The following is a 24050-nucleotide window of genomic DNA, read 5'->3' as shown; positions in this document are numbered from 1 at the left end:
CTGAGCAAATGTTGAGGTGGTTGTAAACCATAAAGTAACCCGGAGTGGTGAACCAAAGATGTCTGACACTGCAGAGTCCCCAACAGAGACGCAGAAAGAAGAAACACAGCCGCCGTCAGACGACTCGACGACAAATGACGAGAAGAAGAAAAGTAAGAGAGCGGAAAATAACTTCTCAGTTACGGGAAAACAATTGTGTTTCTGATGACTGTTGCTAATGCTGAAGAAAACACATCCGGATGTGTGACGTACAATATGATTGACAGTGAAAGTCGGCCACTAGGGTGGAAGCATGTTCTCTCTTCAGCCAATAAGCACGTCGTTTTCTAGCAAGTGGTACTGCCGGTTTGGGGAACAGCTGAAGCTAATGCTAATAAACATTACATATATTTTGTATTCTTATATGTTACATAGTTCACAGAAAGTCTCTGTTTTGCCATATTTGATCAAATATACTAACCAGTCGTCTCAATAGCAACATATTCTGCGTGCAAATGCAACAAGGATCTTAAGGAGCTGCACTTGGCTCAAAACTCTTAAAATGTCACAAAATCCATGGAGCTGAAAATCTGGGATATGTTAAGAAGAGAACATAAACTAGAATATATAAAACTTGCATGGTGTGCCTACGACTGTGAGTTTAAACCTAATAAAATAGTTTATAGAGTCAAATCCTGGACTGCAAAAGGAATAACAACAGCTACTACTGATCTTCTGATCTACACAAAGGGGAAATTAAAAGGCTTTGAAAGATTGATATCACTTTATAATATGACCTCTAAAAACATAACTTTTTCTGTTAGCTCCCGATGTGCGATTACTTTGAACATACCACTAAAAATAGAACATTCCATCTCAATTCATAATTTTTTTTTTTACATTTGCTGCTCAACTGTCTCCATTTGCCTAAAAATGTTAAGCTCCAAAGTTTTCATGTATATACAAACCACTGCTGTTAAAATTTTAGCTTCATAAATCAAATACTTTTGAAGATATATTTGTTTTAATAAATTGTCCGTCAATCCACTCCCAGGATACTCACTTAGGCGATGTTTGAACATCGAAAAACTATAAAAGATAAGCCAGATGTTTTCACTGGCCTCTCTTGCCATAAAAGTGAGTCAATATCTGTAATTTGGGACTGATCTAAAAAGATCTGAATATTTCCTTGTTCTACAAAAAACAATTCAAGCAGTTCAAAGTTCCATACTAAGAACATACTAATGAAAGTAATAATAATAGGTAATAAGAGACAAACAGCAACTATTTTTGAATGATATATATATAGCTAATGCAAAATAAAATGACTATAATACTTTTTAACATGAACTTCTTAGTCACAAAAATGAAGAAAATGCTACTTTCCTTCAACCTTCCTGCTGGATTTACCAGAAATATGAGTAGACAGTCTAATGAACAAAATTTGGAGTTTGCAGATGTTATATCAATTATAACTACGGAAATAACGTTAAATATATGCATATTTTTCATTTTTGAGACCTACTGCACTGGAAACATTCAAGAGTAAAGAAAATAAGAAAAGTAAAGATAATAACTCACTTAACCTGCGTAGTTTTGCAGGACTAATTTGCACAAATACCACACCAGAAATTTAAATTAAAATGAGGTAAAGAGACAGCTTAGTCTGTATGTAGCCAGACATCTAATTTCAATTTTGCAATACCCTGCCTAAAATTGAATGAAACAAATGAATGAGGTCATAGTAACTTATAACTAGATTTTAGTAATTGAATTAGATCTGGGTGTTGAATGTTGTTTATATTACTATTAGAGGTTATGTTTAAGCTTAGGCACTGTTTGGGTTTTTTTTGGGGGGGGGGCGGGGGTTCTGCCCTTCAGAAAAGCTGATGTGAAAGCACACGAAGACAAGAAGTTAAAGGCGGTTATTATGCACATTCCACATTAAACACATCACAAAAAACAACACCTAGAGCAATATGAAATTAAAATTTCCACAGGGGAGTGTTTGATATTTCACCAAAACACTATTGGGGGAAAATAATTCAGTAACATTTTTGAACTCTGTGCAGCACTGGCTTAGTTGCATAGGTGGATGTTTACTTGGGATGAGGGTTTGCCTTTACAGTGTTTTTGTTTTTCCACCATGGTATAATGTAGTGTCTATGTATCAGTGACTGCACCTTCCCAGAAATTCCACTGTAAATTCAAGTTGAGATTTGCCTGTGCCAGTCGGCGTTGCAACAATGTTGAATAACTTTCAGTTTTGTTTTCTTCATTTTTATAGTCGATGTGCTGTTGAAGGCAGTGGGAGACACTCCTATAATGAAAACAAAGAAGTGGGCAGTGGACAGGGGGAGAACAGTACAGTCTCTTTCACAATTCATATCTCGCTTCCTCAAGCTTGATGCCAATGAACAACTAGTAAGCATGACATTTTTTCTACCAGCTTGTTAATTTCTGAAGTCTTATAATGGACATGATTTAAAAACCAATTATGGAAACTAAATCTTTTTTTTCTTTTCTCAGTTCATCTATGTTAACCAGTCTTTTGCCCCCTCACCGGATCAAGAAGTAGGGGTCCTCTTTGATGTGAGTGTATGCACAGTTTTAAATGGGGCAGCACACACAGACATACAGTTTATCAACAACATTATGTTCCCTGTTGTTTTATTAATTTAATAGCGCACAGTCTGGAGTTACAGACCGAGTTGGTCTTCACTGAAATATTACATCAGTAGCACTAGTGTTAGGCAAGTATTTAACTGGGTCCAAACTTCTTTGGACACTTTTTTTTGCCTCTGTACATCAGCTCAATTTTTAACTCAAACCATCAAAATGTGACTAAAGTGCAGACTTTCAGCTTTAACTCAAGAGTTTTTTTGTTTTTGTTGTTTTTTTTAATACAGAATCCATTTTCAGAGGCGCAAAACTAATTGGACAAATGAACATCATTTTAAATATAAGCATTGTTTTTAGTAATTGAAAGAAAATCCTTTGTAGTCAGAGACTGCCTGAGCTCTAGAACCCAGAGACCTCACTAAATGCTGGGTTTCCTCTCTTAAGCGTTTTGACCTTTACTGCAGCCAGTTGCTGCTTCATTGTGGTTCTCTCCACAACCAATAACTGAAAATCTGCTCTATCAGGTTGACATGATGCGACTGACATGGCTATTGAAGTATATCTAATTTCTTGGCCGTGAGAAACTCTTGAGTCGCTTTTGCAGTACGTTTTCAGGGCTTGCAAAATCGCTAGCCCGACGTCCCGGGGCTAGCGATTTTTTCCAGTCGGGCTACCAAAATCTATCTCTGCCCTGCCCGTCGGGCTATCATAGGAAGGAAAAATTTATGTCAATGCTTTTGCATTCTTTTGGAAATGTAGCTGGGTAATTATGTCATTGGCATCGGTGAGCCACTGTCAATATGTGACATATTGAAATCGCGTTTGAATTTGCGCTTGTTTTTTGCTTTCACTTTGCAAATATCCAGGTGCCTTCTTTTGGCGCACCGGCCGGTCACGACCGGCGGCGGAAAAGTCACTCGGGTCAGAACATGGGGTGCCACCATCATCCCACTTCTGACACCAATGTGGCGAGCTCAGACAACGAGGAGACGGAGGTGTCGTTTGGTCTTGCTTCCCGTGAGCTAGCCAGGGAGCAGAGCCGTTTATTGACATCTGCAGAAGAACACTGCCGCTAGCTAACTGCTCAGCTCGGCAACCGCACAGCAACAACAACAACGCACAGGGCACCCTCTGACCCCGGAAGGACACACCGTCGCAGCGAGAGGGCGTCACCCGTCACTATGGCAACATAAACAAAACATAACTGAACAAACAGAACCCCGAACAGCCCTGACCCGCTACAATATGCTGCTGAGAATATAGCCCAGAAGAAGCGTATAGTATAGCTTTTATTTTGGAAAGAGCCATTTCTCTGTAATAAACTCTCTTTTCCAAAGAGGAGTGATTCCTCAATCAGATACAGGTGTTACCGCGCCAGATCCGCGGCCCCGAACCGTAGTAAGGAAACCTCTGGCAGTTACTTGAAGGTTCCGTAACTGACTCGTAGCCGGCAACAGCTTACTATACAGGTCAACTCCGCTAGCAAAAAGATCGAAGGAGGCGTAGGAAACTACTTCACCGAACTTTATTTCTTCTCTAAGGCACGAACACCGCGTACAGTGGGCTGAAACAGTTTACTCACAGCGAGCATCGCCGACACAACTCTGGCTGTCGAGGGAGTTATTATATTCCTTTTATTTATTTTCTTTTCGTCTCTTCTGTAGCTAACCGTTACTTTTCCCCCTTCTCCGCTCTCTCTCTCGTCACACACACACCAGGCAGGCCCGCTACACACATCCCGAATACATTTCCCATCAGGCTTCATCCTTAAAGGGCCATGCCTGTAACACAGGGCTTGCAAAATCGCTAGCCCGACGTCCCGGGGCTAGCGATTTTTCCAGTCGTACTACCAAAATCTATCTCTGCCCTGCCCGTCGGGCTATCATAGGAAGGAAAAATATATGTCAATGCTTTTGCATTCTTTCGGAAATGTAGCTGGGTAATTATGTCATTGGCATCGGTGAGCCACTGTCAATATGTGACATATTGAAATCGCGTTTGAATTTGCGCTTGTTTTTTGCTTTCACTTTGCAAATGTCCAGGTGCCTTCTTTTGGCGCACCGGCCGGTCATGACCGGCGGCGGAAAAGTCACTCGGGTCGGAACATGGGGTGCCACCATCATCCCACTTCTGACACCAATGTGGCGAGCTCAGACAACGAGGAGACGGAGGTGTCGTTTGGTCTTGCTTCCCGTGAGCTAGCCAGGGAGCAGAGCCGTTTATTGACATCTGCAGAAGAATACTGCCGCTAGCTAACTGCTCAGGGCGGCAACCGCACAGCAACAACAACAACAACACACAGGGCGCCCTCTGACCCCGGAAGGACACACCGTCGCAGCGAGAGGGCGTCACCCGTCACTATGGCAACATAAACAAAACATAACTGAACAAACAGAACCCCTAACAGCCCTGACCCGCTACAATATGCTGCTGAGAATATAGCCCAGAAGAAGCGTATAGTATAGCTTTTATTTTGGAAAGACCCATTTCTCTGTAATAAACTCTCTTTTCTAAAGATGAGTGATTCCTCAATCAGATACAGGGCTTGCAAAATCGCTAGCCCGATGTCCCGGGGCTAGCGATTTTTCCAGTCGGGCTACCAAAATCTCTCTCTTCCCTGCCCGTCGGGCTATTGTAGGAAGGAAAAATATATGTCAATGCTTTTGCATTCTTTCGGAAATGTAGCTGGGTAATTATGTCATTGGCATCGGTGAGCCACTGTCAATATGTGACATATTGAAATCGCGTTTGAATTTGCGCTTGTTTTTTGCTTTCACTTTGCAATGGCGCGAACTGTGTATAGAGAGCGACAGCACTGATTGGTGAGTGATGATAATTTGCGCACCAATTCCTCTGACATCGTCTTATCAATCGTTAGCTTACTATGCAAACATGACAAGTGAAATCTCCCGCAGCAAGCTTAAACATGTGAGAGGTTGATCGCGCAGAGAATCACTGACCGTTATGTGTGTGTGTGTGTGTAAAAGCAGCAGGATATATATTTTAGTTCTGCTGAGCCAAATAAGACAGGTCAAGGTGAAGAAGTGACAGCCAAAGAAAAGCTTACCACAAAACGGAGAAGTTATGACAAATCAGACTATAAGGCAAAAAGAAAGTGCAGCTTTATGGTTTCATGGACAAAAGAATTTCTGTGGCTGCAATATGACGAGCTAAATAACCGGGGCTGCACATAAGTGGTCCGCAGGTGCGCATTCGCTGTCAAAAAAAAAAAAAAAACGCGCACAAGATATGAAGTGGCAACGCGTGTTTGCATACATAAGATTTTCTGGAGGAGGACAGACATTTGTTTAGAACTCTTAAAGATGTCGAAGAAGCTCCTTTAAGCAATTACTTTGGTGTTCCTCTACCTCCAAAGAAATGTCAGAAGGAGTCCGAACCACAAAAGAAGCGCGTATTCTCGTAAAAGTGGTTGCAGGAGGTGAGCTGGCTTCAAACAAATGATGAACGCACAGAGATGTGGTGCGGAATGTGCCGTGAAAATCCCACTCTAGCGGACAAAAACAGTGCTTTTTATATGGACGCAAACGCGCGTTGCAACTTCTTATCTGGTGCGTGTCTTTTATTTTGACAGCAAATGCGCACATGCGGACCACTTATGTGCACCCATGTAAATAACAATGTTCTGCTGGGTGTGTTGTTGGTTTTCTCTCGATTTCTGAGTCGACAAGCGCCTTTGTTACTGGGACCAGTCATTTTAAGAAAGGCCCCCATTAGAACCCATGAGAAATGCAAGAAATGCATTATTGCTCAGTCTGCAATATCTTTCCCAGAACAAACACCAACTGCAAATAACATACTAAAAATAAACCTGAAAAATCTGTTTAGAACAGCGTACTATGTTGCAAAGAGTGAACTACCACTGGCACAATTTAGCAGTCTTTGCAAACTTCAAAAAGCAAATGGCCTCGATCTTGGTTCCACTTGTCTCTTACCCGTGACTTCAGCGGAAATTTCAAATTCAGGATCTGACACAGACTGATTCATGTCCTACACAGTTCTTACAAGTTCATAGAAATTTCTGTTCAATTAGAACCAAGTATTTGAGTTGATGATTGTAATTTTTATACAATGTTGTAATTTGTTTTTCAACAATTTTTTGATTAATGTTTTGTTTCCTTTACAATATTATACTTTAATGTATAATATTGTAAAGGAACAAACAGAACAAACATCAATCAAAAAATTGCTCTCTTTTTTATTCGGGCTACTTACATTTATTTTGGGCTACCAAAAACTGAAGAGTCCCTGCCCGAAGGGCTACCAGGGATTTTGAAATTTTGAGAGCCCTGGTTTTGGGTCATTATCCATTTGGACTGTGAAGTGCTGTCTGCACAATTTTGAAGCATTTAGCTGACTCTGAGCAGAGAGTGTAACCCTGCACACTTCACAATTTGTCCTGCTCCTTCTACCAGCAGTGACATCATCAGTAAACACCAGTGCCCAGCTTCCACTGGCATTTCCTCCACCAGATAATGTCATATGCTTCGTGAGCTGTTCTTTCCTTCTCCATACTTTTCTCTTCCCATTGTTCTGATACAAATGAATCTAATCAAACCTTCTTGTTCTTGAGTGGTTTACATGTTATTGTAAAGCCTCTATATTTCTATTCATGAAACTGTCTCTTGCTTGTGGACCTGAACAATGCTACTGCTTTATCCACTTGAGTTGTTGTCTGTGTTTTTTCAGGCCATTTGGTGTTGCCTGACCAGTTGATTCCTCCCTTTTTAAGAATGAGCCAGATTGTTAACTTAACCACTCCTAAAAATTTTTTGCTGTCTCTCTGATGGCATTACTTTGTTTTTCCAGCCTAATGATAGTTTCCTTTACTTGCATGAAACTACTGTTTGGACATCTTATCGAGAGTTCCAGTTAAAGCTGCCAAATGCATGTTCAACACTTGGAAATAACTCCAGATCTTTTATCTACTTAATTTGTTGTTAAATAACAAGGGAACCTGCTTCACCTGGTGACTACTCTGGAAGTCTTTGTATAAAAATCATTGTGGTTCCTAGGCAGTTAATGAAAACTTCTGTTGAACCCCTTAAACTAATGCTGGACATCTGCACTTCAATCACATCTTGTTTTCTTGATTTAAAATCCACTGTGGTGGAGTATAGATGCAAAATTAACAGAGGGGAGAAAACAGTCAATGTCCAAAAACGTATGAAACTTATAGACCTAACTGTTTCTGCAGGTTCAGCCTGTGTGACCGGACAGGTCATGCAGAGCTTCTACCAGCAGAGGGTGCAATAAGAGACAAGCCTTCTGTGACATAATCTTAAATCCTTGAGCACTGGTAAATGTCTTAACAAGTAACAGTAAAAACATCAAAGTCTAGATCAGTGGTTGGCTGATCACCTCTCTGCTCTCACTGCTAGATCAATATCTAGTTAAAAGGTCCTTTCTGATGTCACAACAGCAGTTAACACTGATTTTAGACTTTGTTGACAGCTCACTCCTGTGTTTGACAGTTTAACTTCAACGTTTGTATTCCCGTCTTTTTGTCTTTCAGTGTTTTGGAAGTGATGGCAAGCTGATTCTACATTATTGTAAATCTCAAGCCTGGGGTTAGCTGCTTTCTACAACTACATTTTCCCTCCTATCCCCATCCTTAACTTCACAAACACGACAACATAGTGTTGTCTTTCCCCTTTGCTGTTTGCTGTCTTACAGGTTTTTTTGTAAATACACTGTAAATAAATTATTGTGTATATCATAAAAGTCTTGACACTGTTCTTGTTTTTTGTGCTGTTGCTAATCTGGGGAAATGTATATGAGGTACTATAATGTTAATAAAAACAATAAAATAGAGCTGTAATGCAGTGGAACTTAAACTGCTGCTTAAAGTTTAGGGAGGGTTAGTGAAGGCCACCGCTGAAAAGGGACAGACACGGGAAGAGAGGGGGCACTATAGTAACAGATGGACTTAGAGGGATTACATGATTCAGGGTGGGTTTGTGTCATAAATTACCAAGAAAGACAGTAAAGGGAGTAGAGTGGCTTGGAGACAGACATGCAGTCACTCCATCGGTTCGCATCTCCATCGGAGGAGGATTACACGGGGCTTGCAGCCGGAGAGGTAAGGGCCACTGATGCTCACACTGGAGGAGGAAAGCTGATGCACAGAGAAAAGATGAAGAGAGTAGCAACAGAGAGGGTATTCAAGATGGAGCAGCTGAACTAAAGTTATGAACGAGCTTTTTGATTAAGGGCTTATGAAGAAGGCAGAGGAAAAACCACAATGTAAGTTCACTGCAAGCCAGTGAAATATGTTTTATGATGGACATGAAAGACTACAGAGGGCGAGAACAAAGTCTGGTAGGTATTTTACTTATTTAAAAATAATTTGTTCTGAATTCATTTGTGGATTCTTCATCAGCAATCGCAAAAACATAATTTCTTTAATATTTACACATAGCAATAGTGTCGTTATTACACTGAGTGTTCAATTAAATTTGTCATTTGTGAACGAAAACTGAACGACTTATTTTGGATTGATGTCTGCAAAAATTGAGCAAACTGGAAAATGATGCATCAGCTAGTTAATGACGTGTAAAGGCTGAAAATATTTATTGTCTTAGCAACAGTCGACATGGAAAGGTTCATGCTAAGAGTAACCACTTCAAACATAATCTTATAAATATCAATACTTGGTCACTGGCTGCTGTTAAACCATCAGTAATATGCAGAGGTAGACTTTCACACAGATTATCAAGGTGCTTTGTGGGGTAATTGTTTCAGTGCTGAATGAATTAAACTGGCATCTCTGTGATGGTGTGACGCACTGAGCAGTAATCTAAACAAACAGTGCTTAAAAGATGTGCAGTTCTGAAAGGACATAATGTACATCTAAGAATAAACGCAATGCAAGTATTTAGGAAAGCCTTATCTCTGCTGAGCATTGGCTTTAACTGCCTCAGTAACACTCCAATGGTCATTAAGCGTATTATCATACTGATGGAGTTTTATTTCCAGCAGTACAGATGACAGTAACCATGCTAAGGGATGAGTGATGTGCTACATTCACCTGATTTAATCTGTGTTATGTTTCAGGGGCTGTGAGCTGACAGGGGGACATTGCATGAGAGAAAGATTGGCAGCAGGCATGGTCAAAGTGTACTTCACACTAAAACACACCTAACAAAAACAGATTAAAGCAGATTTCCAGGGATTACGTGTAAAATTTCATTTAGATCTCTGGCTTATCTATAATTTCATCAAAAAAGCAATCTAGTGTTTTGCTCCCCTGCATCGTGCCTTCCACTTAAGGCCCACAGTTTATAATGAGCGGCAGGCTCGGGCTTGAGTGCGTTAATCAGGAAGCACAGAGATGTTAGCCGGGGTCACAGGAAAGTACACATTACTCAGCCTTTCACAACCCCCCTTTAAACAGCTGGAGGACTTATGTGACTTCAGGCAGTGATTGACAGTGTAAAGCTAGATTTCATTATATGGGCAATTTCCTTTTACCCTCTGTTTTCTTTTTTATGCTCACTTGCTCACAATTTCATTTAACTTTTTTTGCAAAATAATAAGTTCAGGAATCTATTTTGATATCCTCTTTAGACATACAAGTTTTATTAATAAATTCTAGTAGTTGTAGATGCTTTTTTTTGATACAGTTGAATTGATCTAATACAGAAAAAAGGGCTTCGAGTGTTGATTTCAGAGGACGCATGTCTGTATCTGTTCCCACAGGAATCAATCGCTCCTCATACTGAAGAAGTCAGGGCAACAAAGAGTAATATCCTGGAATCCCTCGGTTCTCTCCCACTGTGCCCAAATCATCCACCTAAATCTGCTCTTGTTCATTTTTTTGTTCCTTCTGTCCCTCTTTCCCACGTGTATCAAAATCAGAGCATCTTGTCGTGCTCCCTGCTCTCTCTCTTTCTTTATCTTCCTTTCTATTAATCCCACTGACTTTACAATATCGTTCCCCATCTGTTTTCTTATCTTCTTTCTTTACTGTTACATCACGTTTTTATTTGTTTTCTTTTTCAACCTGGCCACCCATAACCTCTTAAAACCCCCACAAAGCATCTGTCCCACCCTCTCAGCTCCATCTGTGGCTGTTTTCATACCTTCTGTCCTGCTATTCGCGTGTGCCTTGTCCCGTTCTGTCCCCTGTTTGTCTTACTTTGACCTTCCTCTCTCTATATCTGACCCCACCCGTACCTCCGTCTTCTCCCGCGTGGCCATGCTGGAACGCATGTCCCGTCGCTCTCGCTCCCTGCTCTCCCTCACCTTGACCTCTTTGGCTCTGGCCCTCTCTATCCTGGCTCTCTGCACCTCCTACTGGTGTGAGGGCACTCACAAGGTGGTCAAGCCCCTCTGCCTGTCGCCTGTCAAAATGAAGAACTGTGGTCAGAACAACAGTGAGCCTTACACCACAGGTAGGAAACTCAACATATCCAAAGGAGTTCTGTATTTATTTACTGTTAATGTATTGTACATACACTTACAGTGTCATCGTCAAAAAGAGTTTACTCCCCTCCCGATTTCTTAGTTGTTTGGATATTTGTTAAACTTAAATATCTCAGATCAGACAAACTTTAATATATTATACAAAGATAACCAGAGTAAACACAATGCAGTTTTCAGATGCTAATTTCACTGAATCAAGAGATCATTTAAATAGATCCTGTCAATAAAGTGAAGAAGGCTAAAAGATCTCAAAAGCCAACACATTGACATCTATCAGTCTAGAAAGGGTTACAAAGCAATTTCTAAGGCTTTGGCGTGCCAGTGAACTACAGTGAGATCATTATCCACAAATGGAGAACACTTGGAACAGTGGTGAAGCTTCCCAGGAGTGGCCAGCTTACTAAAATTACTCCAAGAGCACATCAGCGACTCATTGTAGAGGTCACAAAAGAACCTAGAACGACATCTACAGAACTGCAGGCCTCACGTCTCTCAGTTAAAGTCAGTGTTAGTTCCAAGTTCCACGGAGAAAACCTCCTGCTGACCAAAAAAACACAAGGGCTCATCTCTCATTCGGCAAAGAAAAACTTTAGATGAGCCCCGAGACCTTAGGGATAATATGATGTGAACTAATGAGACAATGCTGGGACTTTTTTGAAGGTTTGAATCCTGTTACATGTGGAGTAAAACTAACACAGCATTTCATAAATAGAACATCACACCAACAGTCAGACGTGGTGGTGGTAGTGTGATGGTCTGGGATTGCTTTGCTGCTTCAGGACCTGGACGGTTTGGTGTAACTGATGGGACAATAAATTCTGCTCTTTATTAGAAAGTCCTAAAGGAGAATGTCCGGCCATCAGTTTGAATTTTTGCTTATGCAGCAGGACAATAAAACATATCAGTAATGGCTCCAAAAACCCCAAAACAAAATAAAAGTTTTGAAGTGGCCTAGTCAAAGTTCAAAATATGCAAATGATGATTGCAGTTTTCGTTGCCAAGGGTTACACAACTAGTTATTTGATTTAGGGCACAATTACTTTTTCCACATAAGGGCAGGTAGGTTCGGATAACTTTTTCCCTTTAATAAATTAAATCATCAATTAAAAACTGTATCTTTTTTTTATTTGCTCAGGTTATCTTAGTCTAATGTTATTATTTGTTCGATGAAACATGTAAGTGTGACCAAAATGCAAAAAAAAAAAAGAAAAAAGAAATCAGTAGGGGACAAATATTTTTTTCATCGCATTGTATGTTTGGATTGCTTTTTGGTAACCTTTAACCTTTTATCGTGTACCTGTTTATTAAGACTTATGCTTTTATGATCTGTGAGTCATCATATTTTATAGTATAGTTTTGAAATAGCATCACTAAATCTTTAGGGCGTCAGCAGAAATTCAGTGTCAAAGTGCATCGTCCTTTGACCTTTAGACATTCCATGAAATGTGGAACCATGTGGAAATGCTTATGCTTCATAGTAGTGTTCAGGAGTATTTAAGAACATCAGGTTTTGACTTGGACTAAAAGAAAAAGCAAACAATCAAATCTGAGTCGACTTCTGTGCTGCACAGAAGTTGGGAAAATATACTGGTGACTAATCCAGAGTCTGCTGCATCACGTTCACAGACATGTCACAATTTGCTTGTAACAGCAAAAATTCTTGGATTCATTCTTGTGTAAACAGTTGTGATATTATCTTGGCATTTAGCCACTTGAAGAGTCTGGGATGATTTGAAAGTCTTAACTGTAAGTAGAAAGGTACAGCCAATCATAACCACAGCCTTATGATACACCTTCAAAAGCAAACATGCTGTCTTTCATTGCGTTTTATTGCAGTAGGTCGTATAATCGCCAACGCAATACAATAAAATAGGATTTAATTAGGGATTTCTATCATTTATAGACAATAGATAAGATTTGATTTGATTAGACAGATTTGTCAAAATAATTTTAATTTTTTCTGGAGCTTTTCTCTGGTTCTCAGTGTTCAGGAACGCTTCATGTAAAGCAGATGGAGGCAGCTCTGCTTGAAGCAAACTCCATCTGCTTCATCTGAAGTAAACTCCATCTGGGGGAAGTTTGCTGAAAAGAAAGCTCTGCTGAAAGAAAAAAAGCTCAACAGGTGGAGTCTTAGGTAACACTGTTATGTGAAACCACGTTTTTAAAGTTTAAGATTGAACCTTCATGCCTAGGTGCTTTTTGAGGTTATGCTTCTATCCTAAGTTAAACAGTATCTAGAGAATTCAAATCTGCTCCTCAGGCACACTGAGATTGTTTGCGGTGCTGGATCGGCTTACACAATAAAGTGGATGAGGCTTTCTGACACTGAACTGTTAGAAAGCAATTGTCCTTACTTTTAATCTCCTTTCCCCCCAATACCTTTGTTCCACAGTGTACTCAGTTATGGCTTAGTATTAATCTGTGGGGTGTGAGGTTACTTCTAAAGGTTTAGTTGTTGACAGCTCTTATTGCATATAACAATCATCTTTGACACTACACGTGCTTTGTGCACTCACACAGAAATATTTCATTTTTACTATGTACAGTGCGTCCATTTAACTCTCCCTTATGCTTCTAAACCTGAGGACATGTTTGGCACATCATAGTGAACACTGACAAGACTGCATGTACACAGAGGCTTGCTGATTTTGAGGCACCGGTATAATTAGCAGACTTGCAGGACTTTTGTGTTTACCCCTAACCATTCTCTTTTTAACGACACATACTTTTACATGCCTACCCCTCAATTTGATACCCGCTATTCTGCAGTCTAACTCCCTCGTCATTTATATGTTCTCACTGCCTTTTCTTGCATTGTGTGTTTGACAGTCAGTGGATCCGCTGTTAATACTCACGCCTCACCAACAACATTTCCTGAATTTGTTAAATGTTTGCATCATATGGTGAGAAACTACATGGAGACAGAACGTACCCCTAGTGAAGGCTGGATTATACTCTGACCACATTAAGAATGAGCAGGTGCAGAACGAACCTTATATTTGCTTTTTTCCACTGTCACCCTCTCAGAGAGTCCCACTCAGAACCCATACAACCGCACGCTATCTCCAGCCAGGAGAGAGGAGCTGGCTAAGATCAGACAAAGGCAGCTGGCCAACGCTGTCCACTACATATGGGAGACGGGCGAAGACAAGTTTGCTTTTAGATACTTCCACACGGGCTTCTGGGAAAGCTGTGAAAAACACAGTGATGGTAAGAGGCACACCTGTGCAGTTCATTTTTTTGGTTGCCGTTTGGTTTCAACTTGGATTGTTAATCAAAGCTGATGTTTTTCACTTTCAACTACAAAACTTTATCCTTAAATCATGACGTTTTGTTGGCAGGGGAGAAGTGTCGCAGCTTTATAGACTTAACTCCAGGAGAAACTCAAGGTGAGCTGTGAACTGCTTAACAGTCTCCTGCCTTAATATTGCCATGTTGCCATTTGATTAAAAGTTAGCTTGTGACAGTGTGCTCACACTGTTGTTGACATGTTGCAGGTGTGCTCTGGCTGTCAGTTATTTCTGAGTTTACATACATCGGTCTGCTGGGAATGGGGTTCTTACTCATGTGGCTGGAAGTCTTGTGTTCCCATAAAGAGATGCACTCACTAAAAATCAATGCCTATGCAGCTATCTGCACTGTGTTATCAGGTCAGACTCAGTCTAATGCTCACTTTTACATTATTTTGTAACCCGCCTCTGCATATTCACATATAATATATCTATTTTATTGCATGTTCCTCTGATCTTTCCGGTTTATGTTGGATTAAGTTTGTCTGTTTCACCTCCTGTGTAGGTCTTCTTGGGATGGTGGCACATATGATGTACACCACAGTGTTTCAGATGACAGTAATTGTGGGCCCCAAGGACTGGAGGCCTCAATCCTGGGACTACGGCTGGTCATTTGCGTAGGTGCCAGATATGATTTAAGCTCTCGTCGGGACTTAATGTTTCACTACAAGCTTGATATTTCTCATCTCCTAACTATGTTAAATTCCCTGCTCCTAGTCTCGCCTGGGTGTCCTTCAGCTGCTGCATGGGAGCTGCTGTCGTCACGCTCAACTCATACACAAAGACCATCATCGAGCTTCGCCGCAGACAGAGACTACGTTTAGAGGAAGCCAGAGCCACCACTCACGCTCCATCCTATGACGAGGTGGTCCCAGGGGGAGGGCTCTACTCTATCAGTGGCCTATTGCAATGTCCAGATGGGATGATTGATGTGGCGTGGGCTCCAAATGGCAACGTAGTCGGAGTGGGAAATGGGGATGTACCAACTTTGGTTTTAGTAGGAGGCTGTGGCCCTGAGGGGTGTGAGGACTGTGAGAGAGAGATGGATGAGATGGGGGAAGCCATGGACCGAGTTGATTCACCTTGTTAGGGAATCAGTAACACGTATCAACTGAAAGGGCTGAAAATCTGAAAAGGAAAGACACTTTAACTAAGGTGGAGAAGGTCAATGTAAGCAGACACATCCTTTCTTTCTCGTCGTCCACTTTGACTCTCTGTGAACATGGGATGTACTGATTGGGCTCCAGGTCCAAAGAAATCCACACATATCAAAACGCTAAGCCTACAACGTATGTATCTGTGTATGTATCTCGTTCACATGCAAGCCTGCATTTTTCTGGGTATTTCTCAGTGCCTCATAGTAGGAAAGAAATGTATGACTTAGTTTGCAAATGGAAAGAAATGCTTCCTCTATTCTATTGTTTATATATCAACTTGAAAAGCATCATCTTAGCGATCAGTTCGTTTCAGAGGACGATGCGTGTATTCCTGAAAGAACAGCACGTTCTATAGAGAAACATGCCGCTCATAAACATGTTTCCTTTTTTAAACTTCTTTGGTCAGAAACTTTTGAGAGACAAAATTTTTTAATGCAATTCATGTATAGCAGAAGCTACTACAAGCACAGCCTCTCTGGAGATGCACAGACAAACCCATAGAGATGGAAAGATTACAGAGATTTTGAAAAGTCTGCTCTCTGATGTTGAACAGAAGATTATGTGTAAACCAGTAATCCCGAGTTGGATGGAAGGGAGGAGGAATAGAGGGAGGAGAGTGAAGCAAGAGGGGAGCAGCATGTGGGGGGGTCAGGATGAAAGTTGGAAAGAATTGCCTGCACACACTAATATCTGCAACACCGAGACACCAGTTTCAGGGAAACAACGCTCTAAAAAACTGCATTTAGTTCCTGTCATATACTATGTTTGAGATAAAATTGTATAAGTACTGAGTTTTTTTTTTTTGTTTTTTTTTTTACAAAAGTCAAAAACAAGTAGTTAAATTTACCTTTAATTTTTGTAGGTTATACATTTGAGGTAATCCTGGATTTACTGTCAGGGATTAATACAACTGAAAACGTAAAACCTAAAATGAAAATTTTATCAACTACCAGCATTATAATATGCAGTATGTTTCTAGGTCAAAGGAGATTTAATTGTTTTCCAGGAGAGATAAGATAAATAGATTTCCAAAGCCCAGATGAATGATAAAATCTTTAATTTCTTTGTACAAGTGAATAAATTACAATACTGGAGGACATTTCAAATTTCTAAAAAACAAGAAAAGCATAACAAGCTAATAATTAAGTATGATACTTAATGTGTATAAGTATGTGTAACACACAAATGTACAGAAACTGTAGGAATGCTTATTTACAGAGGGGCCGAGTTATTTAAGGAAGAGGACGGAGAAAACATCTGATACGGAGAGAGAAAGAAGAGGGAAAAGTGGGTTTTTAAAAAAAGAAAAATAGTTTAATAAAAACAGAAAAGGGGTCCAAGAGGAGAAACGTAGGAATGAGAAGGGATTTATTGTTTTATTGGTTCGTAATGGATCAGACGCATTGCGTTCTCATTTTCGATCACTCCTGTAATGAACTCTCCTTCAGCCAGTCGATCTGTGAAGGGAGGAAAAAATAAGGAGTTAAGACGAGAAACGTATAAGTACAAAACAAGCCAGGAAAGTGAGATAACACGAGGATGGATTATTGTTATCTAAACAACATGTTCTTATCTCGTGTGCTTGGTACACAGTAGCATGTGATGTATAACTTAAGATGTTTTTGGGCCAATGATTTGTAATAAAGCTTGCGTGACACAAGTGATCCTGTAAGTGGAGACTTGCCCCCAGGTGGATTAATACTTGTATTACTGTTAAGCCAAACAGCTGATTGTAAAATGTAATCTCCCCCACAGGATGCTGGAACATCAGCTAAAGAAAGGTAGCAGAGGCTTCCATTGATATTATCTCCCTCTGAGCAGAAGCACTACCACTACACGTCCTACCACTGTCTTTCTTTTCAAAGCAGCCCCACAGCTTGTTGGCTCTCTTCTCGGGTGTGTTCTCATCATCTGGTAGTTTGCTGTGGTCCTCTTTGGGGATCAGCTTAAACAAGGCCTGAGAGGGGGTTGGGTATAAGATGGAAAGTAATGCTGCATCATTTTTCTCATCACCAGCACAGTACATAAAGCAGATGGATACTGACCAAAGAATATGTAAGCACTAGTAAAACTGAGGATGCTAACAGCCTTCTTCAGTTAATTTATTAATGTCTTGTGCATATTTGGAGTTACTGGTATTGTAGTGAAAATATGGAGGCCAGTATTTTTTTTTATTTTTTATAGTTTTTAAACATAGACTATTTATACAAATTGCAAAATCCTTTTATTACGAATACATAAATATTCAAACAAGCTACAGCATTTCATAGGGCAACTCTCCTGTCATCTCTCAGATAGTTGATCTGCAGTGGACTGAATGACTAACTGAGAGTAAACCTCCTGAGTGTGCACTTTAGGTTCAGGCCTTTAAGTTTGTGTCCCACTTAGAGAGGGAGCACTCATCTCCCACATTTAAGACACCTAGATTAACATGGATTAGTGCCAAGACTCAGGCCACAGGCCAAACACCAAGATGTCATCTCTTTTCCCTGGACTATCCCTCAATCTCGCCCCTGCTCTGATGTTATGGTCAGTAGAGTTTAGACTTCAGACTGTGATCTATGCTGACAGATATCAAGGTTGTGAAGTCATAAAAATAAAATTAAGCAGCTGGTTTCCTTAAAATAAATCACACTTGCAGTCTTTAAGGATTTGTCTACCCTGTCAGAACAGTGTACTTGCGGGCTGGTTTTGAGGCATTTCCACCTTTTTCACTTATGTTTTCTAATTTAACATATTATTTATACATTACATAAGAATACTTTCTGGAAAATGGAGGCGGTGTATCCTTTTACCACACAGTAAATTTGTATTTGTCGACCTCTACCTCAGTGTTTTACAGACCGGAAAGAATCTCATTTATAGTAAGTTTTTGAACTGCTATCGGGGCTTTAAAATGCAGCTATTTTATGCAGTGTGCTGTAAAGATGGTGCTTATGGACTCAAGCCAGTTGGCCAGGAATTCAATCCCATTACAATGCCAGCTGGATTCTTGGCTCATCTGTCTAAACCTCTTACAATTCCATATCATTTGTCCAAAGAGAGAATATAGAAAAGTGTAAAACCTCCATAAGACTCCATAAGTTTCATAACATTTATTATAGTACAGCCTTCAGTCCACAGTGGCAGTCTCACAAGTAAAACAGCCGTGGATTAGAATCGAGATGATGAGTATACTCTTGTTTAGGAGTGGAACTTAAGAGTAGCTCTGCTCAGGAGTAGGGCTCCCTATATTGTCTGCAGGCTAAACCTGTAATCGCCAAGATTATCAGGAGTTTTAGGCTCAAATAGACTGGCTAATAGGGCTGCCAATTAAGACTGAGACCTACATACCATGAGAAGAATAGTAAATTCTTAGTTAACAGCAACACAGCTTTAATGGATTTTGCAGAAGGTGGACAAAATAAGGAGATAACCTAACAAAATAATCCATTAATAATGCTAGTTGACCTAATGTTACAGAGTTAAACCAGTTAAACATAGAAAAAAGCAAAAACATTAGATTCAATAACAGGCATTAATGTAAGGTTTTGGGTTATGTTGCCTTATGTCAGTTAATCTAATAAATTTCATCTGACATCTCCGTTCCCTCCTCACTGAAACCACGACTGAGAGAATAGTTTGAACTTCTGATTTACAAAGTTGTTATAGTGAAAGACAAATAACACTTTAGGTTTTTGGGGGCTTGGGGATAAATAAAAACCAGAATAAGAAAAAAAGATCAATGTTTAAAATGAATCTCTTTCTGACGGGATATGAGTTAACATTAACTGCTTGCTGTCACACTAGAACCATTAAAGCCACTCATCCATTCATCAATGTCGCTTTTATAAACTGAACCACGCTCACCTGGCATATTTCTTTCACTTCTGTCTTGGTGATGTATCCGTTCTTGTCTACATCAAACAGGGAGAAGGCCCACTCCAGTTTTCGGGTTGTCCTCCCAGTGGAGGTCATGTGTAGTGCAATGATGTACTCCTTGAAGTCTAAAGTGCCGTCATCGTTGGTGTCAAAGGAGCGAAACACATGCCTTGCGTAGCTCTTAGGATCACTGTCAGGGAAGAAGCGCCCATAGATTTCCTCAAACTCCCCTGGTGAGATGCGTCCTGATGGACACTGCTTCTGAAAGTTCTCGTACCACTGGGAGATTTCTTGCTCAGTAAATTTTGTGGTGAGCTTCAGGTCCTCCAGGATCTCCTTTGATATCGCACTACTGGTTGCATTTCCCATTGTAGTTTCTTTTTAATATCTTTGCAATGTGTTAAACTGCTTGGCTGGGATATGCCACTTGATAGGCTTTCTTCTCTGGTGTCAAATGACTCTTCTTTTTCCAAACTATTATTGCTTACTGGCTTGATGTCTTCTCTCGATGTCAAAAACCCAGCAGAAATCTGAAATATAATTTTGAATTGTGATATAATTCACTTAACTTTAAATTAATAACAACTTGCTTGTTAAAATGTGCAAAATGTGCAGAAACCTTACCTGTGTGTTGTGTGAGCAGGTGATGGCTGAGGAACCGAGTGTCTCTCTCGACAGTAAGACAGTGAAAGATATAGGCGGGCGGGGAAAGCACATCCTACACGAGTTGACTAGGTTAAGTCTGTTAATGCGGGATTTAAGGTGGATGAGCATTTGACCAAATTGCAACCCCAGATCCTAATTTTATCTATTGTCTGTTTGAAAAGTCCGGAAAGCTCTAGTGTACGTTTATACCCCTGCTAAATTACTTATGAACTCTGGCAATCAATTTGTCCCTGTTAGTCTTGTACTCACTAATTTACTAGTACTAAATTGCTGAATATGAACCGATAAACAGAACTTTAGTGCATCCAACTGTAAGTTACAGTTCACTCTGGGAGCCAAACGTTACTTCGGTAAACTCACCAAAAAGTGAGTAGGTGCTTTCTAGCAAACTTTGAACAAAGCTTCAGGTGGGTTTCGGAAAATTATGTCTGCTGTTTTAGTTATGACCTTCAATAGGTTTAATTGAGCACTGAAAGCCACTCCACCATCTGTCCAGGCAATTTTAACTCCCTCAGCAACCCACGTCTACGTCCAATCCCACCTGCGCCCTTAATATCCCTGTCACTGCCGACCCCGTCTGTGCACGTCCTCCTTCCTGTCCTACAGTACTGCTTTCCTTTGAGTCACTAGTTTAGGTTTATATTACCTAGCTAAACTTTGTTTTGTTTTACATGTTTTTTTGACTGTATGAATTTCTTTAATCTCAACATTAATAGTCGCAGACATGACTTACATTCTCTTTTCTCCGCCATAAGGTACTTTCATGTTTTAAAGGCTTACTGAACTGCACACTAACAAAACACACTCTGATGACTTCACTTGAATTTTTTTCTGATAGAAACTCTTTTCTGTCTAGTCTCTTGTAACTCAGCTCCGATTTACTTTTTCTTGTCGTTTCCATATTCATTGCCAACAGCTATGTTCTCATTGGAGGCTATCAGGTATTATCAGTATAACAAACTCACTTCATGACACTTTGGCTGCCACATTTACGTCATTAGTCTGTTTACTTTGCGTCTACTTTAATTAGAGCGAAAGTATTCTCTTGATTGTCTTAGGTGTTGTTTCAGACCAACATAGCATGTGTAAAGGAGACTTCATGAGTTATGCACACGTATAAGAAACACACATAAACACCAGAGATGAAAGCAGCATGCACTTATCGTATTTAGGACATGTATTTCCCTGTATGATAATCAATAATTCATTTTTTATGTTTAAACTATAATTTGCTAACTGGATTAGTCAAGCCCCGCCCTCTCCTACACAAGCCAGAGAATAGCCAATTACCCCCGTCTTCATCCTATAAGGGTGACAGTCAACTGACTTACCCCTTCTCTACAGAACAATCCCTGACATGTGATCTCTACTCTTGTTTGGGCTAATTGCTAGAGCCAGGACGAGCAAGGATTTGTAGCTACTCTTGAGATGTTTTTCCACTCGGGGGAGAGAGTGCGTAAAAATATCGGTAACATGGGTGTTTGGCATCTTAGATTAATTATGATTCTGTCAGAACTTTATGAAAGAAGTTTTAACATTGCTTTGCAACATTAAATCTGTATTTCTTTCACAGGCAGGAACACATGCACATACAGTAACATAAACAATGAAAACTCGAAGGTTTATTTGTATCAGAAAATAACATGACTATAAATATCCACAATTAGGTCAGTGACAACCTCCTACTTGGCAGCATTATATGGTATTAATGGGCTGTATCAAGTGTCGCATGTGTTACAGCATTGACCTGTGAAACGTCAGTACTGACGTATTCTATAAATCTGCAACACTTAATGTGTCAATGAAGGATCAGCCTTATTAATTACTATCTACATTTGGTAACAGATCTCTGAAACAAGGTTGTCTTGAAGTTAATCTTTTATAACTTGAATTTGTGTTGACCTATAGTTCTGTTTTAATATAGACAGGCTCAGGATTGAAATTCCCCAATAACATTTCAAAGTTGAGTACGAGTATAAAGTTTGAGATGTAAGAGCACTGAGAAAATAATTCGAGAAATAGGAATGCCAAACAGGAAAACGTTTAAAGAAAAAAAACAAAACAATCTTAGTCCAAACAGTGCCTTGGTGGGACGCAACTCAAATCTTAAGACTGAAAGCAAGAGGAAAGGAGGAAGGGAGTTGTTTCCAGATAAATATCTGGTAATGGCTCATAATGACGCGTAATGACAGACGACAGCTTCCTACTAAACACAAGGAAAGAGGGGAACAAACATGCTGTGACGGAAGTCTTGATGATTGCGTCCACAATTTTGCAAGGCCTCGAGTAGGTGATGTATTTCAGAAAAGCACTTTGCCGCTGGCGCCCATTTCTACACCCACTGTCCAGAGAGAAGTCAGGAGCGCCTTTAATGTCTAATCATAGAGAGTTTCATATTTAAAAGATACTTACTTTAAGACTTTATTTAAGGACCTTGACTTTTACAAAGTTTCCTCTGACGTCTAAGCTCCTGGATCAAGACTGAGGTAAGAAATGTTACACTTAAAATGTAAAAAAAAAGAAAAAAAAATGGACTTTTTTGGCTGTCTAAAATTACAAATATTAACAATTCATTTGGCTTTCTAGAATAAAAAGCTTTTATATCCTAATATTCAGGTCCATTCAATTAAAAGAGTAAAGAGTTACAGTTACAAATACTGGTAGAAAACCTGACGTGACAAACGCGTGTGTGAAAGGTTGTTTCGATTATCAGATTAAAACAATGTCCAATCTTTAAAAAAAAGTGTGTACTGAGCTAGTTTACATTTAATTCACTGAGCCTGTAGTGAATTGATCGATGCATATTATACTTTACAGCCACAAAATACACATAGGTCATCAGTTAAGGCTTTTTCATGAAATGTGTATAATATGTATGGCTATCATTATAAAATACAGATCCTAAGCTTTGGACGTTTTCTTCTGGTTGCCTGCCTAAACAGGTTCAGTTATTTCAAGGAAAGCTCAAACACACTGATGGGAATTTGACACAGTATATAATTATACAAAGTTTATACCGACAGCTTGGGATGATTTATTTTAAACTTGAAGCTGCATAACTGATACCAGACATGAAAGCAAAGTGGGGGGTTTCTAATCAAGACTATGTGTGATATCGTAGAAAGAAGAGAGAAGAAGCTGCATGTAAAAAGCCCTCTTGGCCATCTACCAAGCAATAAAAACAGACCATGGCGTCCAAAATGGAAACCCTTGATCCTTCAACTTTATCAGATGTCACCTCTACTGTGAGATACGGGTCTAAATCGGAAACCGTGACCTTACCAGGAGGAGTTGTGTCAGTGGCGGGCATCACTGTGGTTACTGGAGGCGTTGAACTGTCTTGTGGATCCTGCATGCTGGCTTTTGGATTTTGGGGAACTCTCATCGGCTTCAGCTGCCTGGCTGTGGGGCTGTGGGACCAGCTGAACTTCTATAAAGGGGGAACCTCTCATTTGCTGGGACTGGGGCTTGTGATACTGGCCCTCAGTTTTGTGGTGGTGGTGGGTGTGGCAACATTTCACCTCCTAACCAAGAGAAAAAGACAGATGACAAAAGAAGTGAGACAGCATGGGAAAGAAGTTCTTGTAGAGAGTGGTAGGGTAATAAAAAAAGTCACAGTATAAACAGTGTTTAATGACAGACATTAAGGAAAAAAGATCTCTGATCTTTTATAAATAAATTATCTCCATTCCAACCCAACTCTGTACCACTACTTATTAGGTATCTTTAATCTAAATAATGTAGAAATGCACTTATTCAGTTTTGAGGCATTTTATTTCAACTTACAGTCATTAAAATTTTACACACTAATATTGTAGTTTTGCATTCTAATTGAGCCGTGTAGGCTGGCAAAGTTCTTTTTAATGATCAACATATGTTATTGCTGCTTATGACTTGTTGCTTTGTAAATCTAAAAAAAAAAGGGAATTAAAATGAGTTTCGTCTTGAGCAGTGGTTCGTGTCACATTAATAATAATAAGCCAATAATGTAACACTATTCGACTACATTATGCACATTGTGCTACTTACA

The 24050-nt window shown here is 39.9% G+C and overlaps 3 protein-coding genes across 3 annotated transcripts; 2 read left to right on the top strand and 1 right to left on the bottom strand.

Moving 5' to 3' along the window:
• Positions 1–33: 33 nt before the first annotated feature.
• On the top strand, positions 34–8355 carry atg12 (ATG12 autophagy related 12 homolog (S. cerevisiae)). The gene is made up of 4 exons (XM_040029974.1): positions 34–152; positions 2267–2403; positions 2509–2571; positions 8135–8355. Exons 1-4 carry the CDS (start codon positions 59–61, stop codon positions 8192–8194), a joined length of 354 nt encoding a protein of 117 aa, XP_039885908.1. The 5' UTR covers positions 34–58; the 3' UTR covers positions 8195–8355.
• A 1928-nt stretch (positions 8356–10283) lies between these two features.
• Positions 10284–16252, top strand: si:ch211-149k23.9 (germ cell-specific gene 1-like protein). Its single transcript, XM_040029971.1, has 6 exons — positions 10284–11015; positions 14074–14256; positions 14388–14435; positions 14544–14696; positions 14842–14953; positions 15054–16252. The coding sequence occupies exons 1-6, from the start codon at positions 10820–10822 to the stop codon at positions 15424–15426; spliced, it is 1065 nt and encodes a 354-aa protein (XP_039885905.1). The 5' UTR covers positions 10284–10819; the 3' UTR covers positions 15427–16252.
• A 586-nt stretch (positions 16253–16838) lies between these two features.
• On the bottom strand, positions 16839–21823 carry LOC120732401 (visinin-like). The gene is made up of 4 exons (XM_040029973.1): positions 19979–21823; positions 19343–19884; positions 17339–17450; positions 16839–16950 (listed from the first exon to the last, which is right to left on the bottom strand). The coding sequence occupies exons 2-4, from the start codon at positions 19721–19723 to the stop codon at positions 16862–16864; spliced, it is 582 nt and encodes a 193-aa protein (XP_039885907.1). The 5' UTR covers positions 19724–19884; positions 19979–21823; the 3' UTR covers positions 16839–16861.
• Between the last annotated feature and the right edge of the window lie 2227 nt (positions 21824–24050).

The sequence above is a fragment of the Simochromis diagramma genome, unplaced genomic scaffold (assembly GCF_900408965.1).
Source record: "Simochromis diagramma unplaced genomic scaffold, fSimDia1.1 OVJJ01000361.1, whole genome shotgun sequence".
NCBI lineage: Eukaryota > Metazoa > Chordata > Actinopteri > Cichliformes > Cichlidae > Simochromis > Simochromis diagramma.
This window is presented reverse-complemented; position numbering and strand designations above follow the sequence as displayed.

Excerpts from the sequence above, each read along its gene's own strand:
- LOC120732401 (XM_040029973.1), bottom strand. The coding sequence starts at position 19,723 with ATGGGAAATGCAACCAGTAGTGCGATATCAAAGGAGATCCTGGAGGAC. Across the intron at positions 17,451-19,342 it reads AAGTGAAAGAAATATGCCAG|GCCTTGTTTAAGCTGATCCC; the intron begins GTGAGCGTGGTT and ends ACCCCCTCTCAG. Across the intron at positions 16,951-17,338 it reads CTTTGAAAAGAAAGACAGTG|ATCGACTGGCTGAAGGAGAG; the intron begins GTAGGACGTGTA and ends CTCCCTTCACAG.
- atg12 (XM_040029974.1), top strand. The coding sequence starts at position 59 with ATGTCTGACACTGCAGAGTCCCCAACAGAGACGCAGAAAGAAGAAACA. Across the intron at positions 153-2,266 it reads AAATGACGAGAAGAAGAAAA|TCGATGTGCTGTTGAAGGCA; the intron begins GTAAGAGAGCGG and ends TCATTTTTATAG. Across the intron at positions 2,572-8,134 it reads AAGTAGGGGTCCTCTTTGAT|TGTTTTGGAAGTGATGGCAA; the intron begins GTGAGTGTATGC and ends TTTGTCTTTCAG.
- si:ch211-149k23.9 (XM_040029971.1), top strand. The coding sequence starts at position 10,820 with ATGCTGGAACGCATGTCCCGTCGCTCTCGCTCCCTGCTCTCCCTCACC. Across the intron at positions 14,257-14,387 it reads CTGTGAAAAACACAGTGATG|GGGAGAAGTGTCGCAGCTTT; the intron begins GTAAGAGGCACA and ends TTTTGTTGGCAG. Across the intron at positions 14,436-14,543 it reads AACTCCAGGAGAAACTCAAG|GTGTGCTCTGGCTGTCAGTT; the intron begins GTGAGCTGTGAA and ends GACATGTTGCAG.